Raw genomic sequence first — 27,839 nt, forward strand, 5'->3', positions numbered from 1 at the left:
ATTTTTAAAAGCTGTATTTGCAGGTACTCTTCAAAGATCAGGTTTGAAGAGTCATGTAGAGGTCATTTGCAGACAAGTGAGATGAACATCTTAAGATCAGTGGCCGCTGCTTTATGACCACGACGCTAGGGGGCGCCATTGCTGTAGTACCTCCATATATGGGTGCTAAACAAGCTAGTTTTCCATCAGAAAGCATTACACTTTACACACGTTTTAAACTGTAAAGCCCGGTGCGGTGCCTCATTTTTTGGAACTTTTTACAGCTAGATATTCCTCCTGTGATAACGCTGAGTTAGTTACAATAATTATAATTATTATGGCTTTCGTAAGGTATGAGCAGATGGAGTCTATAACTTATTATGTCTATGGTTAAGATAGCCATATGGTTTTATGTCTGTATGACGTATAACTGATTATCCTTCTCTTAAAACCATTCTGGGACACACAAGTCTGTACTGGGTATAGATTACAAGCCAAGAATGGAGTGCGTCACTTACTTATAAATATAATAATAATAATAATGCATCGGTTTTATATAGCGCTTTTCTGGACACTCAAAGATGCTTTACATTGCATTATTCATTCACTCCATACTCGGTGGTGGTAAGCTACTATTGTAGCCACAGCTGCCCTGGGGTAGACTGACGGAAGCGAGGCAACCAGTCTGCGCCATCGGCCCCTCCGACCACCACCAACCACTCACTCACACACTACATTCGCTAGGCTTCCTGGTGTTACTAAACGGTCTCCCATCCAAGTACCGACCAGGCCCTTCCCTGCTTAGTTTCCAAGGTCTGACGGGATTGGGCAGAGCAAAGGCGGTATGACCACAATTAACACTAGAGTTCGACCGATATGGGTTTTTCTAAGTCCGATGCTGATTTTTTGGGATTTCTATTCCTCGGCCAACAATTTTGGTCGATTTTTCCAAATGTCTGGTCTATAATCCTGTAAACATAAAGTACTTGACTCCAGGAATGGCCGATTCTACTTTATTACTTAAGGTGATTCAATGATAGTTTCTGTGCCAGCTTTACTGTTGCTAGCTGCGGCATTTAGCACGGGGATGAAAAATGCAATTGTGGAGGTTAAACTAACTCAGCGATGGAATTCTTCAGGTTCTGTGAAACATAACATGCAGCATGCCAATATTCACTCCAGTTTAGTGAAACTTGTATTTAACAAACTTGTAGCGAACCAATTTTCATTGCGCTGTTTCCCCGTTCCCCTGAGGCCGAGGGAGTTGTGGGAGGACTCGTTTTAAAGCCCTGACTCTGAGCTCTTTCCAATGCAAAAAACTCTCAAGTCTCAATGCAACCATTGTTTTCCGTCCCAGAGATATCGTGTTTTTTCATCGCGAGAGCGGCCGATAGCCGATATTGTAAAATCTCCAAATAGCGGTCGATCTCTAATTGACACTGCATGATTGAACAAAGTGAACAGGACATCACATAAACACAATAGAACTTTAATTTGTGCCAAAGAGAATTGGAAAACCCACCTGCTATTGTGATTCTCATACTTCCCAAATTCCTGCCCACTATGCACTGAAATGGCGAGCCCAAAAACATGTCGTGTTATCTCGCGACCTGCCAGTGATTCATGTATCACAGCTAATGTTCAACTTGGATCACACTTCTCTTCGTCAGCTCTTTTCCACCCATTAACAGGCCACTGGAGATAATCAAACTGAAAACACTGTATCCACACCACTGCTCTGTGGCCATGATTTTATGGGCCATATATTGCCATATAATCTAAATGTTCCTTGATTTTATGCGCTGCTGCAGCTGCAGTAGCTGATATCAGGGTGGAGTTCTTTGAAAATGGTCGATGTGCTGAACTGCAGTATTTGCTGGAACAAGAAAATGTGTTATTTTTATGAAGGTACAGCATATGTATGATTATTTTGGTGTAACAAACTATGCATAACAATGATCATCTTGGCCTTTAGAACTCAGTGAGCTGTTATTCAAAACACCGAATAGTATTCCATGTTTAAAAGTATTTTACTTTTATTTTGAATATTTTAAATTAACATTTAATACATATAGTGCCTGAGGAAGCATACATCTGTACATGAACAACAAAAGAGAAAAATAAACACACAAAGAAGCAAAGATACAGCTACAACAAAATGAAGGCTACAAATATATAAATATAATTTAAACTTTAAAGGCACTGGACACAGCACATATAACTGAGATCAATTTGCATAAAAACTGAGCAAACATCAACTGTACAAAATACCACAAGGTACAGAAATGTTTTCACAAAACAATGTTGGATTGTTTTACGTATCTGCTAGTTCTGGCTAGATGATGATTGTCCATATTTACAGGTACACAATGGTTTCCTCCTTTGGCTCGTCTCCACTGCTGTCAGTCTCAGTCGACAACAGCCCCACAGGGTCACTGTGGCGTGGAAGCTCAAAGTCTCCAGAGTAGCTTTCCCTGTTGGTATCTATATGGAGGAAAGAACCAGAGATGACCAAAACAGTTGATGACTAAATCATACAAGGCCATAAAATACTGATAAATATTATGAACATGTTTCTGAAAATCTTAAGGTCGAGGTCAAATTTATTTAAAATCGTAAAGCAGAAAATGCATGGCAGTGGGATATCACACACTGGATCTGAAACATAGGGGCAGGGAGGGTTGGGTCACATAAGACATTTCTTAGCTTTACTGCCGAGGCTATCAACATTTTGCCAAGAAACTCAAGTATGCACACTCTCCAGAGCAAAGAGTAGATAAATCTTTAATATTCAATAGGAACAGAATAATACCAATTTTAAGCATTGCAATTGACCTCAACACTGGGACGGTTATTTGGTAAAAGTTAGAAAAATGAAACAGGTTATAACTGTTTCATTAGAAAACTATGGAACTAAAAAAAAAAACAAGTAAACCGTAGTTTTTGTCATTACTGAACTTGAATGAACAGGGTGAGGACCACAGATATGACCACCTATGAGAACAACAGTCTCTGGATTAATATGTACTTCTTTCCCAGGAAAGCCTTGAAAACTGTGATACTTGCCATATTGGAGGCATTTATTCTGCAGGGAGTCCAAACTTATTCTCTGGCCTTTTATTACCTCAATGTTATTATGAAAATGGAAAAGATGGAAATAAAACCTAGCTTTTTTGGAAATGTTATGGGAATGTCTCATCTGCAACCTCATGCTTTCAGTAGAACATTTCATCTTCCCTTTACTGCAGTATTCACATTAATATTATTTTTTACGCACCCATTATATACTGTATAGTCGTACTCTAAACACAAAGGAGGATTTGCATTTGAAAAGATTTAATGCTGCAATGTGCATACCAAGCGGGCAGCATGTGACACTCCTGCTGAAGAGTGCAGTGAACAATGTGGGTAATTTACTCATTTGACTGACTGGGATTGGACTCAGGGTGGTATGTATTCAATAATCAATAACAAGGCAAGGTTAATAGATCAATGACACAGAGATTACACTGTCTGCTATCATTAGTAAACAGAAACTCTACATCAGTCGCACTTAACACTGTTTTACACAAACCGAGGGAGCAGTCATCTGTAATTTCCCACATCCTATTGTAAACACAGGAATGACGTCGGTGAGAAATAGATTTAGGAGGCCAAGCGAGCGCTGGGCTGAGACATCTGGAATTAAATACAGATTAATATGTGTGTACATTAATCATTTGCAACCCCCTGGCCTCGCCCGGCACCCGCTTTGATGACAAGTAGCCCTATAATGAGTTTTGTAAAGATTTTTTGAAGATGGATGTCCCAATCGGTCAGTCATTGCATGTGAACCATGATTCACGTGCTATTGTCTGCTCTGTCACTCCACAGATACAGAAACAATTGATTTCTTGGCTGCAGCGGGAGACAGCTGAGAACCAGCCCTGTTACAGGTCGTGGGTTGTATCTCGGGGAGTGACAAGAAGACAAGAATTAATGAGGAAGGCCGTACAAGTCCCACTGTTTATGTGTGGAGGCACAGACACACACTCGGTTTGTTAGTCGTTCCCTCAACAGTCCTGAGATGTGAATTATGTTGTAATACGGTTTTATATATGATAACGCAATACACACATGAGCTTTGCATTATTAGCAATACACTTCTGGACAACTGTAGCTCCGAAAACAAGTATTACTGTGATTTTTGAAGTGGGACAAAACAGGCTTTAACCTCTTACCACCCGCCTGAACCGAGGGCATTTTCTCCAGTTTCTCCAGCTTTACCCATATCTAATTGCTTCTCGACTTCTCTTGCGTTTTTTTCTGTGGGGTTTCTGTGTGCTTTTGTCAATTTTTGTGTGTGTTTTTTAATTGTGTTATTGCTTCTTTTCCTGCATGTCTTTTTCCCGCTCTTTTGTTGGGTTTTCATCCTTGTATTTGTCGCTATTTTGACGCCTTTTTCAGGAAGCTTTTAGATTTGGGTAATGCCAAACTCGGTTCAGGAGGGTGTTAAGAGGTTAAAATTCCTACTTTTGGACATAGTGGGGGCAAAAGTGGCGCAGAGAGTAGGAGTGGGGCGCCTTGTTATCGACAGAAAGGTTTGGCGGTTCGAATCCCGCAGGTGCACACTCTCGTGGCGTGTCCTTGGGCAAGACACTTCACCCACCTCGCCTCCAGTGTCTGCATACGCTAGTGTATGAGTGAGAGTGTGAACAGGTGACTGGTTCTTGATGTAAAGCGCTTTGAGTGCCTAAAGCAGGTAAAAAGTTGCTATATAAATGCAACCTTTTACCATTTATAGTTATATACAATATTTATTAAGAGGGAGGTCTGAACTGCACAGTTTTGTAAAGTAACCAGTTGCTTATCAAACATTTATTTCTAAAAAAATAATAGCATAGTACCCAGGAGATTGTCATTGTCATTATCAACTCTGTCAGACTCACAAAATAGCATACCATTTTTTATCCATGTTAATTTTAACTTCTAATTTATGATTTTATAACCTTTATTTACTCTTTTATACAATTAAATTGTACACATAAAAATACTTTTAATCACACTAAAAGACAGAAGAGGCTGTAGGTCTTATTGCCAGTCACTACATGAACATAAACTGAAGAACAAAAATACAATTTCCTTTAAATTAAGAATAACCACCACAAATTGCATGAATTTGACAGAGTTGACCAAAATGTCCCTGTTCAAATAAATGTGAAAACACCACTAAAAAGTGCACTAATGTGTTTTCATCCAGATAAAACTAGATGCTTCATGTCCTTCACTGAATATACTTCATAATAGTGAAAAAGTAAACTTACTGATGGAGAGCACAGTTCACTCTCCCCCCTCCCTCACCCTCCTCTTCTGCTCATCCTATACTCTTCCCTTCTTCTCTCCTCCCCTGCACCTCCCGGGGTTTTACTCAGGCATCAATGATTTACCAATGGTTTTCTCCAATACTAAAGCTTCATTTATAGCTAAAACCAGATTTAGGCTCTTACCAGTGGGTGTGTGCTCATTCCCCAGGCCTCCTGCTGGGGGGTTGAAGTGTTCAGAGCCCACCATCCAGCCCTGGCCATCAGACTCTGGATGGGGAGGAACACCGGGGTGCCATCTGCTGTTGGACCGAGCCAGCAGGGTGTTGAGGCAGTTATGTGCAGAGGGGTCATTTTGCCTGTGCAGGTTGTGATGGTTGGTGATGCTGCAATTGGCCTCATTCATAAATACAGAGTCATTATCTTTAGGGTCTGTAGGCAGAGTCACCACTGTGTTCTGAAAAAAATAACACTTGAGATAAATGAGAAAGAAGGAATTAAGGTATGGTTGATGTTTATGTAAAGGCTCTGCTGTCAGCAAATGACCAAAACAACAACATACAAAACAAACAACAAAACTAAAGGTTATTACTTGAAGTCATTTCCTGAGCTCGGCTAGTGAAGCCTGACTAATTAGGACCAATGTTTGTATGTGTGTAGGCCATTTGACCTGTCTCTGACCCAGTGAGCCAATGTGACCCTGTGAGCTTCTGACAACAACATCTCACTGGAGATCATAAAACCTTAAAGGAACAGGCCACCGTTTTTCCATACTGAGATATGTTCTTACCTGAGCTTAGACGAGTTCATACGTACCTGTCTGGTCTTTGTGCGTGCCCTCAGTCACGCAAATCGACGAAAGATTTGGCCTCTCCCAATGTATTCCTATAGCTCCAAACACAGGTGAAGCTGAAAGCTACCACACTTTTCCACAGGCACACACAAAGACCAGACAGGTACGTATCAATCTAAGCTCAGGTAAGAACATATCTCGGTATGGAAGAACTGTGTGCCCTCAGTCACGCAAAAAGACCAAAGATGTTGTTAGCATTTGGCCTCTCCCAATATATTCCTATAGCTCCAAACGGGGTGAAGTTAGAAGCGACCAAGCTCCTCCACGGGCACAAAGACCTGACAGGTACGTATCAACTCGTCTAAGCTCAGGTAAGAACATATCTCAGTATGGAAAAACAGTGGCCTGTTCCTTTAAATGCCTCTTCAGGCCCAATGTTTTCATATAACTGTAACAATGATCAGTATAGCTGAAAAAAAACAACAACAAAAAACAAAGCCATATCAGCTGAAGAAACGAGTATGTCATTTATATTTTCGCATTTAATTTCTGATGTTGCATGATGCATAATCAATAGTGTATTTTGGCATAGGGTAAATGGTGTAGTGTTGTGCTGGTGTACTAGACTATTCCTTAAGTTATGGTGATTTGTATTGTGTTAACAACTGGGCCACGAAGAACATGCCTCTGGTTTTAATTATTGACCTGGATCTTTCAATTGATTTCATGATCAATCAGAGTAATGTTTATAAGGGCGAAAGTGCTGGAGCACAAAGACAAATGCTGTTGCACTTGCTCTCATTATAGCGGACTATATAAAAATGCAAAAACATTGTATATGCTACTTGCATGGTAACAGATAAAAACAAAGAAATATAAATTAAAGTGGAATATTGTTTCCTTCCTTACCGGATGGCTGTCTAGTGGTATGAGCATGTGTGGTTTAACAGTGCTCCTCTGCTGACTACGCTTCCAGATTTGAAGTCTCTTCTGCTGGGTCTCCAGTCGCTCGCGTTCTTTCTCCACACTCTTCTGGCCTTCTCTGAGCCTTTCTAAGTTCTGCTGATACTCCTCCAACTGTGCATCCAGTTCTGCTCTCTTGAGCTTCAGTCTCTCAGCCTTTAGGTTGCACTGTTTCTCCCTCTCTTGAAGCAGCCTCTCTTGCTCCTCCTGCTGGCTCTCCCTGGCATGGCACTCTCTTTCCCAACGCTCTTTCTCTTGAAGAAGTTGATCCTGAAGCCTCTGAGCTGTGGCTACTTCCTCTTTCTGTTTCTCCAGGTTTCGCTGCTTCTCCTGCTCTTGCAGCGTGTTGCCCCGCAGACTAGAGAAGTGCGGTCGGCGTTTTGGATGAGGTGAAGGACGTTCACTCTCAAACAGAAGCAGTCGCTTGACCTCATACCAGCTGTCCTGAAGGGTGACTGCAGCCTGGCACAGAGGGGGGCACACAAAGATGACATTCAAGCAAATACAGTACAAAGCCTCAGCTAATCTTTAACCAAGATTACTTATTATACAGTATTAACAGGGGCTGAGTAAATGTATATGTTGAATATACGCTATTGCTGCACTGAAAAAAATACATTTCTTAATCCTGGTCAATTCTAATAATGCAAATAGTGTCATATATGCTCAAAACCACATGCTCAAAGCAAATGACACAAGTTTACACATCCTGGTGTTTTTTGGCCATTTCTTAAATATGAATGAAAACACAAAATCCTTTTTTTTCACTCATGGTCAGTGATGTTTTGAAGCCATTCATTGTGAAAAAAAAATGTGTGAACTCATTTCAAATCACCATAACAAAATAAAATGTCTTGCCGGCACGTCCAAGCACGACCCACGCGCAGCTTTCGGGCTGATGAACGCAAATTCAGTATTTTTTGATAAGCTGCTGCATTCATCCTGCCATCACCTTTGACCAGGTTTCCAGCGCCTGGATAACTCACACATCCCCAAGACATCAGCGAACCACCTGCATATCTCACAGTAGGAATCGTAACCAAACCTACTGTGAAATATGGAGCTGGTTTGCTGATGCCACTGGCTCCAGCAGAATAAAGTGAAGGTCCCATTAGTGCCATCTCAATCTCCTGACCTCATTATCATTGAGCAACTGTGGGGAGAGCTCAAACATTGTGGTATTTTTATTTTGTTATGGTGATTTAAAATGCGTTCACACATTTTTTTCCCCACAATAAAGGACTTCTCAACATCACTAACCATGAGTGAAAGAAATGTTTTTGTGCTTTCATTCTTATTCTTTGAGAAAAAGAAAATCCATCAGGGTGTGTAAACGTATTGGCACAACTGTATTTCCCTCTAACAAACTTATATTTCAGAAAAGTGTTCACTGTAAAATATTGGTTACTATATTATGCACTATACTTGTGTTGCTAACTCTGAGGAATAATAAAAGTTCATACTGTCATGTGGCTTAAAAAAACAAAACAAACAATGTATTTTGCTAGAAATGTATAAACCTACCTTTAGACTGTACAGTAACTGTGTGAGACTTTGGACACGGTGAGTGACCTGCAAAGAGAAATAATATATAATAATAATTCAACATATTAAATATTTTACCCCTATTGTTTCCAGACAGACCAAACTTTAAATAAAAGTCCAACTCCCGCTGTATTTAAAGCCCTTTATCTCCCCCTAGAGGCAGTTTAAGTCTAACTCAGTTTTCAAATATGCATTAATTTACCTCACAAGAGCACAGTAGCTGCATGTCAGCACGATAAACATATGTTTTCATCACTAGGAGAAATAAAAAGACTTTTTGCTTCATTATAAGCAAATCACTGATTCATCTAAATAAGACTGAAATGAAAGATTGCCTGCAACAATTAGAGAGACTACACAGGGCTCAAACAATGCCACTAGACTAAGTAGTGCTGATATCACTGTGATATTCTCTTGAGTTGTATTAAATATACAATATTATAGAAGTAGTTTTCTTGTTTGATTTAAATGTACCTTGGAGTCAATATCTTTTGTCTGCATTTTCATTAAAGAATGAAGAGCAGAGTCTTTGGTCCAACCCTCCTCATTGGATTCTGCATCAGTCACAGAAGTGAAGTCTGGAAAAGCCTCCAGATTTGAAAAGGGGGAGCAAGAAAACTCTGCATCTGCCTCAAGACTGCCCCCTGGTGGTGAATATCCCTTTGATGAAAGTATGGCTTTCAAAATTTCAGCTAGAAAAAAAATACATACACAATTTCAATGCAAGTTTTCCACTGCCATTATCAACAGTAACAAACCAAAAGCCTCACCTTCCTGCAGCGCTGCGCTCAACAGTAAAGCAGCTTGCGGCATGTCCTCCTGGTGCCGTTGAACCAACAGCCTTGGCTCGACAAGAGAGTTGTCCATCCCTCCAGTGATTGCAGAAAGCTCTGTATAGAGCTGTAGTTTCTCCTCGAGGCTGGAGCAAATTTGTTGATCGTGGCTATTGAGACTTTCTAAAACACAAAGAAACAAAACATTTAGTGCACAAAACAAATGTATAACAAAAATGCTACATTTTCAAACCTTGTAATCTGTGGATCTTTTGTAATCGAACTTCAGCAGCTCGTTTCTCCTCTTCTGATTCACTTGTGTAATCTTGCTCTCCCTCTGGACAGCTGTTACAACACATAAACACGGTGTAGTTAAATCACACTCACTGTTAATGGCTCATGGTTTGAACGTGACACACAAACCTCTCCACAGCCTCCCTGATCAGCCTCATCCAGGAGTTACGCTCATCTTTGGAGCAAGCGTGGACTTCATACATCTCTGGCCCTGCAGAGGAGGCGCTGATCAAAAACATCCCTCTGTCCTCATTTGCCACTTCTCGCACTATTAGTTTCTGCAGTGCAATGACGGGGGGTTTCTGGTCCTGTGTAAAAACCAAAATCAAAAATCAAAACACAACATCGGGACGGAACAAGTGAAGACCATCGACTAGTTTGTGAACCTACCACAGCAGCAAAGACGAACTTCTGATCTTTTTCTTGTAGGAAGATGAGCGTGTCCGTTAGAAGAAGGGCCAAAACATCTGTACGCAATTCAGAAAAAGTATTTAAACAATGACAAGAATACTGTAAACGTATATTTTCCTGCATACAGCCTTGTGGACAACAGACAATATTGTGCAGCCTTAGTCTACTATTCAACATTCAAAGTGGTCATGAAATAAAATGAAAATACTGGAAATGAACAAAATGTAAACTTAAAGCAGAACTAAGTAACTCATGTCCCTAGAAGCCATAAGCGCCACTGCAGGTATCGTAGCATGTTTGCTCATTAATTGACCGTGAGACTTTTCAGAAAAGACAAAGGGAGAGAGGGATATTGTGCATCCAATTATACTATGGAGATAATTTTTAAACACTGTTTCAGTCGCGCTAGCCCACAGTTAGCTTTGCTCGTTAGCTTCCTCTTTGTGATTCAATTACTATGTATTGCGCCTCCGACCCGGAAGCAGGAAAGTTGCAATTGTGGTTTTCTGGCCAGAGACACCAGGGGGAGATGAAAAAAAAAAACAATCATCCCATCAACACTTGTATTACCCCCAGAGGGACTACAGAAAGGGTTTATCAAGGTAAACAAGTTACTTAGTTCTTCTTTAAGTAGTTCTTAGTATCTTGTTGGTTTGAATTTGAATGTTGATATTCATGGTATTCACAGCCCTATTAAACCAGATCAGTGCAGTGCCCTTTATCAAATAGGTTCATACAGGAAATGTGTTCATGAGCAAACTCTGTGACGCTACAGAAACCTTTGAATACCACTTTCTCTATCAGTATCATCGTTCATCACATGGATAAGTAGCATTGCCTTTAAGTCGTCCTGTTGCAGATTTCCAGAAGAGTCCTCCCTCGTGTGCGAGCGTTTGTCCAGGCCTCATCATGTCCTGCTTGCGGAAGGTGTGCCCGTTCTTCAGTTTGGCAGAGCTACGATTCTCCATCCGTGTCAACACCTCCTGCAGCTTTTGCTCTCGTTCATATTTGCTGACTTGTTGATTCACAGCTGCAATGACTTCTCGATTCAGAGCGAGCGCTTTGGAAAGATCACGGTGCTCCTCTGTGCCAGCTAAAGAGGAGGGGGAAAACAGTTGAGGACATTGGCGTGAGTAACACAATATATCCAGCAGAGGGCGGCAGACAACCTACTTTGTGTACACTGCAACATCCTCTCAAGCAGAACTGGGTACTTTGTAATCCTTTGGGTTACTAGCAAGATGCACTCTGGAATCTCCCGTCTTCGAACCAAGTAATTATTTCCTTGTTGCTTTAAAAAAATATACATAGAAATATAAAATAAACATGGCTTTTCTGTTTTGTCCTCATTTGTCCATACATTACCTTTATAAAATTTTGAAATTTCTTGTTATTTAACTGAAGTTCTTTGAAGAAGTTGACTGCTTCATTGTGATGACTGCAAAACTCCCCGTATAACCGAGTCATTCTCTTCCCATTCTCATCTGAAAACTGTACAGAAATAACACATAAGCCAACGTGTGTTAAAAGCGCGTTGAGGATTTCCTCTGACCTGTTGGAGCAGGACGTCCCCAATGCGCTGGATAAGGTAATTGTTTTGTCCCTGAGGCTGAGAGTTCTGACGCCGCTCCTTCATGGCAGCAAAGAAGCCGTGGTGGAAGAGCAGCAGCTGGTCCAGACAGGGGAAGAGTCGCTCCACTGCGTCTGCATCCAGCTGGACTTCCTCCTTCACACCCCTCCTGAACACCTCCGCCATGATGTGCAGAGTCTGAAGGTGGTGGATCTCAGTCTGCATCAGCTCTGCATTACACAGAACAGCAACATCTTTAACAGAGGTCTGAGACGATGGATGAGGTCAGGCCAGAGTTGTTCATAAGTGATGCAAAGCGTTCATGCCTTTTCCTTCTGGACAAACCTTCTAAAAAGCACAAGAGATCCTTGATGATGAATAATGAGAGACTTCTGTCCCAACATACCATAGATCACATCCTGACGCTTGACAGATTTTTTATCCTGCCTCCAACAATATTTGTGATCTACTGATGAACTCCACGACTCGGCCTCATAATCTGCAGCATCAGCCAAGATGTCTTTGAAAATATATGCGTCTACACAATCTGGAGAAGAAGAACAAGAAACATTTTGACACGATTTTCAAATGTTATTGAAAGGGCTTATACAAATAATGACTAAAAATGCATTTAAAAAACACAACAATAATAAAGTATATAAAAAAACACTATTCCAATACCCTCTGTGGGAGAGTAGTCAGAGGAGATGGAATACACAGGAGTGGTCACAGAGTCTTCTGATGGGGAGGTCACTTTGGTGTGATCAGATTCTGATTCTGAAATTTCATTGAGTCTAAAAAAAAGAAGAATTTCAACCATTTGTCACACTGCAATATACAAAAACCACAAAAGTGTGCCACATGTCTGGTGTTTGACCTTTCAACACTTCCAGAGTCTTTCTTCTCTTTAGGTTTCCCAGCAGGTGTATATGATGAAGTAGGAGGAGCACACTGAGGTGCACTCTCTCTAATTGTGAAATCTGCAAACAACAGGGAAACTTACACAATGCAATCTTCAAGATACTGTTACTCAATGATCCAATAATATTCAGACATTCTTATTTTCTCAAAGAACAAAATTGAATTTCAGGCACAAAATGCTGAAAACTTTAGCTGAGCTCCACAGTATTAGTGATCCAGTATATGCAAATAACACAGCTGACAAACTGTGTACCAAAAATACTTTCATATTGTAAATACATTTCTTTTTAAAGTAATGTCTGTAAAAGGAAAAGCACATATTATGCAGTCATAGAATTTCCCTTAACTTGTGGGTGAACTTACTCTGAGGAAGAGATGCTGTCTTGTTCTTAACCATGGGAAGTGCATACTTATTCTGAAAAGTCTGAGCAATACAGGAATTAGATCAAAAAAGAAAGAAGTGAATCCCGTTGGTCGAACGTCGAAGCTGACTTACTTTTAAACACGGGGGAATAGATTCCTTACAGTTTTTATGAACAATGGCAGTGCAAACTGAAAGAAATAATTCATATGTTTTGTAGAAACAGTAAAACATTTTTCTTATGAGAATTAAATTTATTTTGTGAGTGTTTAATATTTGGATTAATAGATAAGAATTAGGTAAAAGGATAAATGACATATATCATTGTGGTAAAAGTGCAGTCGTAAATAGAATCTTACTGGAGCAGTGCAGATAGTCCTTTCCTGTTGCTGGTTTGTCACATACCACACACATGGTCGGGCCCAAACACAAACCAGTGGAAAACTGATGTCCGTTCAGCTGCCTGTCCTTCGCCTCCCGGTCTTTCTTGCTCTTTGAAAACCATGTCATGAGCATTATGAAGAAACCCACACAGACAGGGAAAACTATATACCAAACTCCAAAGTTTGAGAGAAGTCATAGCAGAATATAAAGCAGAACTGATCTTTGACTAGTTTCTGTTTGCCCAGTAAACACGCCCCCATTTAAGGGGATAACTGACAAGAGGGATTTCTCACAAACAAATACAAAAAAAAAGTGGAAAGAAATACATTCCATACGTAGAAGGCTGTGCTAATGCCATTTGGCACATATACAGTTGTGCTCAAAAGTTTACGTACCCTGGCAGAATTTGAAAGAATATGAAACATAACCAAAAGTTTTTTTTTCCTCATTCATAGTTATTGGATGTGTGAAGCAATTTGTGGTGAAAAAACGCAGTCTGCTCTTTTAAAATCTAAATGAAAAACGAAAGTACCAAAATGACCCTGGTCAAAAGTTTATCCACCCCAGTTCCTAATACCGTTTATTGCCCCTTTAGCTTCAGTGACAGCTTGGAGTCTTGTGTGGTGGTGGTGGAGAAGGTTCTGTTTATAATCTAATGGTAAAGCGGCCCATTCTCCTTGATCATGAACTTTTGATCAGGGTCATTTTGGTACTTTCTTTTTTCATTATGATTTAAAAAGAGCGAACTCAGCTGTTTCACCACAAATGGCTTCACACAACCACTAACCACGAGGAAAAAAAACTTTTGAGTTATCTTTCATATTCTTTGAAAAATAGTAAAAAAAAATACATTAAAAAAATAAAAATCACAAATTCTGCCAGGGTATGTAAACTTTTGAGCACAATAGTGCATAGATGGTTTGTGGTTTACGTAAAATATGATGAAAGTACAGTATGTTTTAACTAAATTCTGCATATGCGGCTAAGAGGTCTTTTTACTGAACTGTTTACCTTGGATCTATTGCGTGTGGTGGACATTCTGTTCTTCAGGAAACTGAAAGTGCGGATCACTTTGTGTTTCTCTGACTCCACCTTCAGTGGGGTGTTATACTTATCCAGCTCCTCCTCTTCAATTCTGTGTGAGAACACATTAAAGTAGTCTGTCAGGACAGTGTGCTGTATACTCAGATCAAAGTGAAAAATCAAGTCAAAAGACAAGTCTGTTCCAAAGTTAAATGCATCCAAACACAAAACGCAACAGAAAGGAGCAAAAAAAAAAAGAGGTTTCTGACTTTCTACCTTGACTGTTAGTGCCATGTTAGAAAGAAACATTCATGAACAATGGTGATACATGTTAGTAAAACACTTGACATTTGATTGTAAGGTGAGTAGGAGACGTTGTTAGACATTTCTGTCAGGGATTAGTGGAAACTGCTATTGAAGTTTTGAACCATCACATACTCTTTGAGGAACTCAGACAGGGTGAGATGCTGAAGGGACTGGACCAGCTCAAAGCTGCCCTCATCATCAGCAGATTGGGCACGTTTACGAAAACTAATCTCCCTGTGAAAACACTCCTCACGTAAATGACATGTATATGGTTATGAGCTCAAGGTAACTGAAACATTATAGTAGTAATATATTTCTCACTGAGCATCAGTGGAAGCTTCAAAACTTGAGGTAGAGCTGGAATACACTAGACTCCATCTAAAGTGTATTTTAGATTTGTGTTTAAGGACAATATGAGGCTGAAGTTGCGAGCACTTTATCTCAGACACAGTGGCTCAGAGTTTAACTTCAAAACAATGGCCATGATTAAATAAAACCTGTTTTAGTTCACACAAACAAAAGGGCTTCATAAAAACACAGAGATGTCTCCGGTCACCCGGCAACCTGGTGGTCATGACGACGCACACATGTTTCTCCAGCCCTGTGTGGATCATGCACTTTGATAATACAGCAAACATACCTTTTCTCTTGTGACGGTTCTGATAGACAGGATGCTTTTTGCTCTGTAAACAAAACAGATAAAAGTGACTTATTTGCAAACATTTGGTGAAGTGTCGGAACAAAACAGAACAATCATTGCCTTTGTCAGGCTTCACAAGCTAGACATTTGTTTTGGTGGAATGTTGTAACATGAAACAAAGAATTATAGAGGCATTAAAATAAAGAATAAAGAAATAGGTGAGAACAAAATAATGCAACTCTTAACTTACAAAAGATACATTGCCAAAACAAGATAGCATGCAACACACAAATGCTAAAACAGAGAAGTGATTTATAGACTGGACTTATTCAACAGGTTGTGTGTCAAGCTTCGGAGCAGATATTACTGTAAACGTAATGAGCTATGGTTGGTTCTGAGGATTGTTAGTACTTACTACTAGGATGTAGAAGAGACAAAGATTTAGACAGAGAGAGGGCCTGAAGGAGAGAGCGGCCATAGCTGACGGTGTCCATCAGATCTACAAAGTACAGGGGTAACATCAACATCTTAAGAGTCAGCCACTACGTACAGACGGATTTACGCGTTATTGTACTCTGATATAATTTGCTAAGATGCAAGAAAAATATACTTCATTGGCCGTACATAATGCGAGGTTGTTAAAAGCACAAAAACAAACCGAAAGCAGAGCAGTAGTGACGCTATTATTACATGCCAAACAGGTCGGGTTAGTTTCTGTTAGTTTTGGGCTTAAACGTGAGGTGGTGCAAGAAACACACTGACCAGGGCTGACGTCCCGCGTGGACTGACCTCGACGAAATCCGATTTTGGAGGAGGAATATGAGTAGGAACGCAGTCGGGTATCCTGCTTTGGTTCCTGTACAAAATAAATAATTAATAAAAAAAATGCCAATGCCAATGACAATATAGGGCAGATGAATGTACTTTGGTGTGTTCAGTTAAGGACGCCGAGAGGCTGCGGGTGCAACTCGGTGCAGTAAATGGATTCAAACTGTCTTCACATCTGTCAACGTCGGGCGAGAATGGAGAAACCGGTGACGTGACTTCAGTGCATTCATCCTCACTGTGCAGCTCCAGAGCGACAAGACTGGGACTAAACAAACAACACAACGCAAAACAATCAGCCTTTAAAAGCTAAACACAAAATCTTTATATAATGCAGTGTAGTACGGTTATCCCTGGTTGAACTCATTTATTAAGGTCATTGTTCAGTCTGATTTTAGAACTGGTTTAGCTCTAGCTTTGAGGTGGACTAGTACTTTTATAGAGCTGTTTAGACCATGGCGTTACCTAAATATTGTCCTCATTGGTGTGAAACGTTTTAGAACCACAGATTAATGTATACCTTAGATCAAAATGATCAATGCCGGAGCCATCGGACTGGCCAGCTGGCACTGCTGAGAGTGAACAGTCCAGACTTGCGGGTAATTGGCAGAGACTGTAATGTGAATGTGATGGCACAGTATCTGTAGTCTTTAAGGAAGTGGTGTCCTCCGTGTCCCATAACACGATGTCTGTCTTTGTGCTGTCCCTCGTCACTCCAGAAATGTCAAGTTTCATAGCAGCAGTGCCTCCCTAGAAAATCGATACTCTGTTAAATAGATAGATTGGCTTTGGTTGCCTTGGGAGATGATTCAAAGCAATGACTTACCTCTGCCCTGTTAGTGTTGAACTCCTTGCACTTGTCGTTGACTGCCAGAAGAGGCTCAGCTCCTGAAGCAAACACATGTGCATGTTTTGTTACCGCAATCGAATTCAAATGAAGCATCTGGTACCTTAAAGATAATGACTGTATGTTCCACATTGTCAGAAACCAGCCTCTATACTAAACAAAGCCAATGACAAACAAAAAGCAGATACATGCACATCAAATATTGACCAAAGCTTTCTGTTCTGTGGCTTTCCTAGAAGCAATTGATTTTCCATTGCAAGGTTGAGTGAAGAAAAGGAGTTAGTTACCATGCCTACTTATTGACGTAAGCCATACACCTTATTGAATGGATTCACAGATCAAAATGACACAAAATGTCTTTTTAACTATTGCTTGCTTTTATTAGTGGTGCAGAGTAAAATAATCTAAGCGTTAAGACCTGTATAGACACTTTTGCAATTACATTTTCTGAGCACTCTCCACTTTTTAAACTTTCAAGCCAGACTTTGAAGTCTGGTCCAGCCATGCCTGCAGTAATGTAAGGGAAATCCTGGGCATTGCACAGGCATTTCCTCTCCTGCTCTCACACAGCGAAGATGTGAGCATGAGTTCTTGCATGGCAGACGGTCGAGGCTCATTCACTGTGCTTCAGTCCTTAGCTAGATTACATTTCTGTTGTCTACTTGTGGATAAATTTGTCTTGGACTAACCAGGGCAGGTACACACAAAACACAGAAACAGACAATAGAACGTTGACATCACAGCCCACACCCAGCTGTAGCAAAGTTCATGTAACCTCGGTGCCTTTGTGCCTCCCTGGATTCAATTTACTCGCTTTTGACAGAAATCTTATTGTCTTTTTAAGAGTAGCTTATCACATATCAACATTTACTACATTTTAAAAACATTTGCTTCTTTAGTGGGAAAAGCCAAACTGTAGCGGGCAATTTATCACCACTTAAACTTTATGTGATCCACTCAGCGGGACTGAGACTTGCCTTCAAGCGCTTCCTTCCTCCAAGAGCACATACTGAAAATTCCCAGCAACCATGGCAACGCATGAAACATTTAAGAAACCTCCTCTTTTCAGTCGTTTTTACTAGGCATTTCAGCCGACAGTACAAACAGATTTTAAAGTTGCGGTGTGTGGGCCAACTAAAAACATCACCTTTTGACGAATTAGAACATCAGGGCTTTTTAAGGATCATCACCCCTTTGTTGAGCCAAGTTACAGAGCTCTTCTGTCCCACCACACCAGGAGAGGGGTGGGGGAGGGGGGCAGCATTGGCAGGACAAGAGGACAGAGGGAGGGCATCTCCTCAAATCAGACAGTATAAAGTGGGACGTGACCCCATTCCAACGTTTTTGTACCAGTGATGGGGCAGATTCCATCTCTACATAACTGCTGACCTGGGACAAGTGAGCACAATTATCAGGCACATTATGAGTCGAAACTAAGATGTAAAGCTTCACACAACATATTTAGATTTATACTGAAGAAAGACAACGGGATAGCACCAAGCAACAGTGTCATAACTGAAGGACAGCTTCATTTACGAGACCACCGTATCTCACACTGTGGTATGTGTTCTCCATTAGCAATTCAAGACTTTCTTTTATACTTTATCAATTTAAAGTTCATATGACACATTAGACACAATTTCTACTAAAACATAGTCAACACAATTATATTCAAGATTTTGCTGAAGATTGTACCCAGCTTTTTTTCCTTATTGGAAACCGACAGGAAGTGACATAGTGACAAACTGTGGCCGTGCCAACCATGTTATGTCAATGGGAGATGAGTCAAACTGCTGTGGAACTTTACCTTCTTCTATGTCACTTCCTGTCAGCAGATTAAAAATTCCAATAAAAGGGCATATTCCAAGATGACAAAGCCAGGATTCATCGGGCTCACATTGTGAAAGAGTTGTTCAGGGAGCAGACGTCATTTTCAAACAGATCTTAACCCCATTGAGAGTCTTTGGGATGTGCTGGATCAGCCTCACACTCTTTCATCATCTCTACAAGGTCTTGGTAAAATATTAATGCAGCACTGGATCTTTTGACATTGCAGAAGCTTTTTGACACAATGCCACATATTCAGCTTCTGGTTTCCATTGAAAGGATGTTTTTGGGACTTCTATTCTCGCTCTACACCTCAGTCACGTTTCATTATCCAAATCTACTTTGTGGTTTTGTGGAGTTTAATTTATGTTTTTGAGCTGCAGTCGCACATGGACTCGCTCAACGGAGTGCACAGTTTAAGACTGCTTAGTAAGTTACAAAAGGTTAAAGTATTGAGTGCCATGAGCTTAAATTAGGCAGAAATGACATGCATCTCTAGTCCTGTGTTTTGTGGCTTGTATTATTTCTTTAAAGCAACCTATTGTTTTTTTTGAATGGACTCGTATTGCAATGAAAATGACTTGAGATTTTCAATCTGATTTTGAATAGTTGCTTGAACTTGTCTGAATCATTAACACTGAGCTCTTTGCGGAAAGACACAGTATTAATAGCATTGTTTCTAATCTATTTTGGATTGTCTCTATCAGGGCGCCCTGGCCACACCTCTGATAATTACTACTTACTAAAACTTTGCTGAAGTGCTACCTGATAATGAGGATGGACAAATATCATAAGAGAGAGAACGTTCTTTACAACTCTTAACAAAACAGGTTCATAAAAAGGTGCACCACAGTGAACCATTTATTTTAGAGTAAACGGACAAACGCTGAAGTGAAGGTCAATATTCACTTCCTGCTCCCTCCAAAATAGTCGATATGAGCCTTCCAGTACCATGGTTACAATAAGCTCAGTGCCAGAGACAAATAACAATACGTGTGTGAAGTTGAACCAGTCGGTGCATGTGCTTACTAAAAGTAAAAGAGTTGTTTGGCTAAAAGCATTAGTTGATCTTCATCTGCTTGCTTGCATGTCCTCTACTGTGTCTCACTCAAACAGTCCTTTAGCAGAAAAGCACAAAGGCATGAACATTTGATGGCTTATTGAATAAGCTGCAGCCTTTTAGGTATCTTGGGCTACACTTGTGTTGTTTACTTGAGATATTGCAAGTGTAGAGACGTGGGTAAAGCCATAAATGATTGAATGAACTGAGCCATAGTGGGAGTCCACAGAAATAGAAAGATCTGTGGGAGAGCTGAAGCTTTTACTGAGTAACCTGAGGTGAAGGTCTTGCTGTGATGTGCACCTCAGATGATTACATAAGAGCTTGAATAAAACAATGATTCAAAAAGTAGTCACTCAATTTATCTATTTTTAAGTTTAAGATGTTTCACTTTTTTGTCCAAACTAGACAAAAAACAACATTTCTATTATATTATAAGTGGGCCGCAGATGGCCCGCGGCCCACTTTTAATAGGCCCGCTGCAAACATATAAATTCATTAATAGAAAGCTGTGATGAAGCCAGTTTTTTTTTCTCTAAGTATATTAACATTTTATTGAATTTGCTGACTTTAATACAATGGAGTTGAAGTTATATTTCTGACCTCTACTGAGTGCCGCCCAGTTGTTTGTATATTTTTCTGCATGTGGCCCTCAGTGAAAAAAGTTTGGACACCCCTGTCATAGATGCTTAGTCCATTTTGAATAGAGCTTGGTGTTGTTTTAGAGGCATTTACTTTCCACTAACAGAGTTGTAACACTTTTCTGTACTTTCTATGTTGTTGTGGATCATGTTAATTGTGGATATCGTTGCCTTGCGTCAGAAGAGCGGTGAACTTCTAAGGTAACGTTGTATAACATTCTAAATATTAATAAAATGATCTCACCTTTGTCAACAGAATGCTCTTGTACATTTTGGTGCGTCTCACCGTGGGCTTTAAATGCAGAGACCTTAAAAAGTACAGTATAATAAGTTGAGGTTATGAATATGACATGTACAATAGAAGTATGCACACACACATGCACATCTCTGAGTCTGATTTTCTATCTGCACACTTGATGTTCTTTTAATCACACCGTATTTCCACACTTCACTAAGTCTGACACATGTTTACATTGACTGCATAATAAAACCCTAACAGCATTTCAATGAAGGTGTGATGATGTTTTTATATTTGGTATCTGTACTAACCAGTTTGAGGGTGGCAGGATCTTTCAGTCGTTCTCGAAGTGTCAAAAGCATTTTCTCATGGGAGCTGCTGCCCAGTGTGTGTTGAACAGTGAGCGTCAGGGAGTTTGTTCCTGGACAGACCCGCAGCATGCTTGAACTGTTGGACCACACACAACACGCTCCTGCGACAGGATATGCAGAGCTGAAAGGAAAGGGAAAGTGTTATAAAAGATATATTACATACAGAAATATTACACTTGCAAACCGCTTGTTTCCAATAAATGACACATATAAAGGTTATACAATAAAAATAATAGCCGTACCCAGTTAATGCACTGAACATGCCATGTTCTTCATTTGGGGCAGGCAGTAGAGGAGCGTCCCCATCCTGATCGGGTAAAGCCAACGCCCTCTGAGCTTTGAGTTGGTGAATGACAAAACGAGAAAGATGAATCAAACCCAAGTTAACAGCAAAGTGAAGGAGGGGCTTGCTGGGCTGAGGATCGGCAGCTGAAACAGACAACACAAAAGGGATATTAGTCAGAGATAAATGAAAAAGTACAACTCTGTCACACTACATACAATTGTGTCAATAACTGGACAGGACCAGGAAAAGCTTGTGTGTCAGATTTTAAAGCAGCAATATCTTCACTTTACTGCACAGACGTTGAAGTGCTCCTAAGGTATTATTACGCCTTACAATATAGTCCCCCTTTTGATCGACATGTTTAATTTTGTGTGGCTAGACTTGGATCGTGTAACTTCTCACGTAACCGTATTTAAACAGGGGAAACGTGAAAGAGCTTGGTCACTTCTAACTTCACCCTCGTTTGGCCCCATAGAGGAGAGGAGGAGAAGCTAAATGCTAAAAACATGTTCGGTCTTTGTGTGTGACTGAGCGCACACGTGCAGACCAGACAGGTACCCATCAACTCGTCTAAGCTCAGGTAAAAGAACAAGTCTCAGTATAGAAAAACGGTGGGCTGTTCCTTTAAACCTACAAGCATCACTGATGAGACACTGTGACCCAGTACTATCCCAAGTCATTTGTAAGCTTAAGTAAAACCTGAACACCTTCTGTAAAGGACAGTGGGATTCAAGCAATTAGGGAAGGATCCTGATGTGTTCCTGGACTACTGGGTTGAAGCAAGGAAAAGTGCTACCCAGATTAGGCAAGCTAATGGTCAGTGACCTTAGAGAACACACTCCAGTTTGAAGTAAGAGACCAGAGCCGCCCAGTAGGAAAAATAAAAAAAATCAAGTAGGATTTAACCCCCGACCCCCATTTATATTATCATAATTTCATTATAACATTTAGAATTGTTGTTGGATATAACTATTCCATTAAGAAAATCCCTCAGAATGATCAGCCCTGGTATAAAAGTGGTTTAACGCATGGCTTTGCTGGGAGTGGAGGACATTTGAGATCTTTTTTGTTCGGTAAGCGGTCCCTGGTCCCAAAAAGAAAAAAGAAGTCTACAAAAGCAGTCAGATCTAAAGGAAGTAATGGCAGTAATTGCTGTGTCTTTGTCTCAGTGGGCTCGTTGGCTCGTCCAACTCGTCATGTGATGGAAGACGTTTGTAACACAAGAAGAGTGAACGCCTTTATGGTCAGCAACGAGTACATGGATTTACGCTAAATAAAATGAAGGCAAAAAGAAATGAGGGGGAATCGAGGCAACATACTGGCTGCAATAATAAGACGTTGAAACATTGGTGCGATCGATGTGTAACACTCGATATTACTTTTCATGAGCCTAAGCTAACATAGAAAGACCACAGACCCTGACAGTCACTCACCTGATTCGTTACATTGACAGGTGTGAGCGTCTGTCTCTGTCCACTGCAGAGGGTAAGCGAGGTTTGCCATTGCTTCTGTTATTCTCTCATCCAACAATCTCAAAGCATCACTAAACTGGTGTCCCTGTAGATCTGTTACATCCTCACAGTCACATAGCTCCTTCCCTTTTTTGGTCCATTCTGAGAAGATCTTTTCAATGTCAAGGTAACTGTGAGGCCCAAGCTGGCTACTCTTAGTATTTAGGTATTCTGCAATGTCCTGGGAAACATCCTTAACATACTGGAAAGAGAATTCCGTTCCACAAGGCTTAAAGTGGTCCTCAAAACAACAGTAGGGTGTGATGGAAACAGCTTCTGGAAGATCATTGCCTAAGAGAGAAACACAGTGAAAAATAGGACTTGAAAATGATTGTTCAGAATAAAGCTGAAAATCCTTATTATGGGACCTACCTGGGACAACAAAGCTTAATGTTCGACCATCACCTCCCATTGTTGCCGCTGTCACATGAGTGAGTCGAGATCCTTGAATGACCACATAAAACTCTTCATCCTCAGAATGGGAGGTGTCATTGTGTAATCGAACATGGTGCTCCCTCAAACCCTAGGAGACAAATGTTGAGACAATGAACCAATTTATGTGTGTTTGTTTATCTTTATATATCGCTAGCCACATAGCATAATTGCCTCACTCATTTTTGCTTTGTTTTTGGAAAACATGTAAAAAAAAAAAACGTTTTTTAGGAAACACATTGTTTTTCTCTTATTGCCATTGTAACAATACAAATGACTACTACTACAATGCTATATGGCTAGCGATATGTCTCATGTGTGTGTCAATAAATGTACACAGTCCCGAACAAATAAATAAACAAAATAAAAGCACATCATAGGTCTTTTTAAAGTCTTGCAAACCACACACAATGACCTATGTTTGTCCTCCTGTGATTATGTGCAAAGATTATGTGCATTACCATGTTATTTTGCATGCGTTTACAAATGTATATTATGACAAGCCCGGGTCTTGAACCCACAAAGGTGAGGTCAGACCAATGTTCCTTGTACATATTATCAGCCTTATCAAGTCGACAATCTGCCTTGCCAGGGCAGCATTTTCTTTGGCAATGTTTTTTGTCAATACGTTCTTTGATAGTACTGGGACTGTAAACACTCAGTTCTACATTACTTTTTCAATGTGATATCCAAGGTCTTTTCTCCAAGGTTTAACAGTGTGTCTCAGACACAAACTGATCCAGAGACAATAAAATATTCACAAGCTTGTGCCTCTCATATGGGCAGGTGTTGAGTGTCTTGTGTTAATACCACCACAGGTATGGCATGAATACACTTTAGTTCTGATCTAGAATGTATAAGCACATATTAAAGTAAAGTAAGGATATGAAAAGTACTGTATGTCTATAAACAGCTGAGCATCACAAGTCGTGCAGAAACGACTTGGGAAAAACATGACAAAAGTGCTGCCAATGGTCTCCAGGAAACAAGCCGTCATCATCCTCCCAGCCTGTGCCGTGATCTCCTGAGTGCACCACACCAGTGACGTCAGGGGCCACATTATAGTCGCAGCAATAACAACAACAGAAGCTCGCGTAGCACACACTTATCTTTGGTGAGCACAAAACCCAAGTGTCAGACAGAAGTTCTTCCATATTTCTGTCCAAATGGCTACCATTCACAATCACTAAGTTCAAATAAAGGCTAATAATCTGCAAACCATGACTGCTGTGTGTCCACTTCACACACACAAAACCTGACTAACAGCTGCACATTAAAATGTTTTCTCATGGTCAGCTGTTGCATGCCTCTGACTTAATCTGCTGTACAAATGTGTCACAAATAACTAGCGTCACTGTCGAGTGTCTTATACAGAACACACCTGGCAAATGCTCGCACTTTGTTACATAATGTAACAGAGAAGAAACAGATACAACGTGTTTATCTATCGACCCTGCTTCATCTCACTAAGATACTGAATACTGGTCTAGACAAGTTCAAACATTTTTACCTCTTAATGGCTATTTGTCATTGATAAGAACAAGAAATGGCTTAGATTTAAAGACTAAAACACCAAGTAAACAGAGTTATACTTTCACACAGATATGCACCGGGACATACTGTAGCCTATCTGCCTTCATGAGGTGATCAAATCTGTTTTACAAGTGCATTCTCTTAATAGTACGTGTACAGAGATTGCAAGATATATGAAACTATAATATTACTATACATGCATAAAATGTGCTGAGTATGTGAAAAAGAAGACATAAAAACTGGCTAGAATTTCTCACACAATCCCAACACTAAACAGTTTTCATTATAATGCGGCGTTAACATGAACCCTGGAAATAGTTCCCCACTGTCTAATGGACCATAACCCTGGATGCAAAACATAGGGTTATAAAAGCCAGGTTTGTCTATGCTCCCATTTATTCAGTGATTTCACCAAAACTGTGTCTGTTTAGCGACTGACACATGGCGTGCATTTGTGTTGTAAAGCGTGTCACAATAACTGCCTTCATAAGCATGTGTGCCTGCACAAAGGACAGCATTGAAATCAGGGTCTCACAGAGCAGTAAAAGTGCCTCATATTTGGGCACTGACCTTCGAGGGCGGAGACAAACACTTCCTCTTAATGGGGAGTTTAAGCATATAGGGAATACACAGCCTGGCTTTCGAGGGTCGACCTCTGTTATGAGTGGAGGAGGGTTTTGGAAATAGGCCACCTCCTGTTTCCCCACCACAAACTGGTGACACAGCAAAACAAGCAGACACTGTACTTACAAAAATCTGGCAACACTTGACAGGCCCACCCAAGTATACATGGAGAATGTATAAGGGAAGTGACTGAGATGTGTGCTGTGGTCAGATACAAGGCAAGGGGGGGTGACACTCTGTGGACACTGCGGGATTCGAACTGCCGACTGATCGAGAGTGAGAGAACACCTGAAGTGTTTCTGCGTCATCAGAGAGAGATTTACCAGGGATGGCAATATCTCTCAGGGCGCTGTATGCAAGAAGGGCACAAAGTAAAAGTATTCATGCGATTCATAAACTCGATCTTTAAATGTCCTGCATCCGAGGTGGGCAAAGGGAACCCCAGGGACCACATGCAGCGAGTTTAGTGTGGCAAACAATCCAAAATCTGATGCATTGGCTTAAGAGGTTTGCGTCACTGTTCTCTATTCTTCTTTTGTGTAGTTCAAGCTACATCGTAGGCCTTTGGGCCAAAAAGAGGAGAGAAGCAGTGTTTAAGAAAACCTAAAAATAATACCTGCTGCAGCTTCAGAGTTAATTAGATGCATCACAGCGATGGCAATTTGAGCACTGAAATATAGTCTAGCGTTGTATCAACTTGTATTTTACCACCCGATGACCTATCGCTGACCAGTGGAACAAAGAAAGCGTAATTAAAATCAAACAAAACTCCAGGTATGTTTTTGTCCGTTATGAACACAGCAGGACTGGATAGAACAGTGAAAAGCTAGAAGAGACGTTCAGCAAATTGTCAAAGTCAGGACTCAAACCCACAACGCTGAGGATGGGACACACAGCTGCTTGTGCAAGGGCAGAATTGTCCACTAGGCTATTGAGGCACATTAAATAACTCAAATAAAATAAAAACATAGCAGTTTTAGATGGCACAGAATTCCTTGTTACTTTGAAACAAAAGTAGTGAGTCGACCACATTCTTGTTGTGGATAACTTACATAAAGAGGGACCTCTCTTGTGCTGAAACTCAGTTTTTCTCCCTCATCCATTGAAGTCCTGCAGAGAAGATTGTTTTCAGAACAAAGTGCAAAAAGGTGATTTTATAAAAACATGATATTCAATGAACAATCCCATTGTCAAAGCACACAGTCGTAAAATTACAAAGAACACCAGCAGCAACAAAAGCATTGCGTGCCTACAGTGCAGGTCCAAACACATTACCCTAAGGACAATAATATCCATATCATATTTTGTACAGTATGTTCAAAGGATATTTATTAAATAGGACAGAGAAAGCCAAAGGCCTGGGTGTCTTTCTCTGTTTAATCCACCCACCTCTGTGGAGCATTCAGTATTATGTAAAAGGATAGTTTGTGCTGTAATGTAGTAGTAACACGTTTCTGGTTGGAGGGTACACCCCATTAGGTCAACATGATGTGAGGGCCATGGCTCTGCTCACGTTTATTCAAGACATGATCTCACTTGCCACAACATCAATCCGCCTGTGAATGTTTCTCGTAGATCAAGTAAGGAGGTGAACTGAGCACTGTTTCAACCTGACATCATTCTAGACACAGTGAGATCAACAGCCCTGAGAACCAAATGAGAGAAAAACACAGAACTGTGACAAAAGTAGTTTTAAATGTTATCAATAATATGCTTCTTATCTTGTGGACAAGCATGTGTCTTTTATGTAACATGGTTGAATATCCTCTGAGTGCCTAATGCAGGTGGGAAAGTGCTTTATAAATGAAGACCATTTACAACATTCATTTACAACACTGGGTACAGCATTCAAGTTGTACCCAGTGACTGCACAATAATACGCATTCTGTATTTAAAGCTTAGAAACTAAAGTAGAGCTCATAGTGCAGAAGATAATATGAAGTCTTTAACATGAACCTATCAATATGTTTGATTTTACAGAGGTAAAGTTATCTTAAAATACAGGAATAACAGAAATGACATAAATATCCTCCAAACCTGGTAAATGTCAGGAACACAGAGGCTCGGCAGTCCTGTCCCACAGGGCAGCAGCAGCAGCAGGAGCCCACAGCCTGCGTTGTTTACGTACTCTTTATTATTCCAGTGTTTGTTATTACCTGTTGTTGTCAAGAGGATGTGAAGAATCAATCGCAAACCAAACTACCGGTAATGCCACGGTACTTGTCCTGTATGTAGGAGTCCACCAGCTCGGTGTCCCGGTCCATGGAGATTATGCAGGTGTCGCACGCGAGAGCAGCTCCTCGGTCCAGCCTCTGGTCCAAGTCCAGCCCCTTTTCACCAAGACAAAACCCTCTGGAGAATCGATAACGCTATTAACTTAA

General features: G+C 40.5%; 1 protein-coding gene across 1 annotated transcript; it reads right to left on the minus strand.

Annotated features, from left to right (window-relative positions):
* Nucleotides 1-2,196: 2,196 nt before the first annotated feature.
* Nucleotides 2,197-27,735, minus strand: arhgef28a (Rho guanine nucleotide exchange factor (GEF) 28a). Its single transcript, XM_079552179.1, has 34 exons — nt 27,615-27,735; nt 26,511-26,568; nt 23,242-23,392; nt 22,792-23,160; nt 21,315-21,501; nt 21,013-21,193; nt 20,708-20,771; nt 16,915-16,976; nt 16,609-16,838; nt 16,188-16,356; nt 16,026-16,119; nt 15,679-15,762; nt 15,264-15,306; nt 14,756-14,857; nt 14,306-14,429; nt 13,270-13,402; nt 13,046-13,101; nt 12,913-12,973; nt 12,506-12,608; nt 12,310-12,422; nt 12,035-12,175; nt 11,611-11,858; nt 11,424-11,549; nt 11,232-11,349; nt 10,897-11,151; nt 10,038-10,114; nt 9,777-9,955; nt 9,607-9,698; nt 9,351-9,536; nt 9,055-9,272; nt 8,560-8,607; nt 6,982-7,497; nt 5,466-5,736; nt 2,197-2,463 (listed from the first exon to the last, which is right to left on the minus strand). The coding sequence occupies exons 2-34, from the start codon at nt 26,559-26,561 to the stop codon at nt 2,336-2,338; spliced, it is 4,980 nt and encodes a 1,659-aa protein (XP_079408305.1). The 5' UTR covers nt 26,562-26,568; nt 27,615-27,735; the 3' UTR covers nt 2,197-2,335.
* Nucleotides 27,736-27,839: the final 104 nt, after the last annotated feature.

Source organism: Gobius niger, assembly GCF_951799975.1.
Source record: "Gobius niger genome assembly, chromosome: 2".
Lineage (NCBI taxonomy): Eukaryota > Metazoa > Chordata > Actinopteri > Gobiiformes > Gobiidae > Gobius > Gobius niger.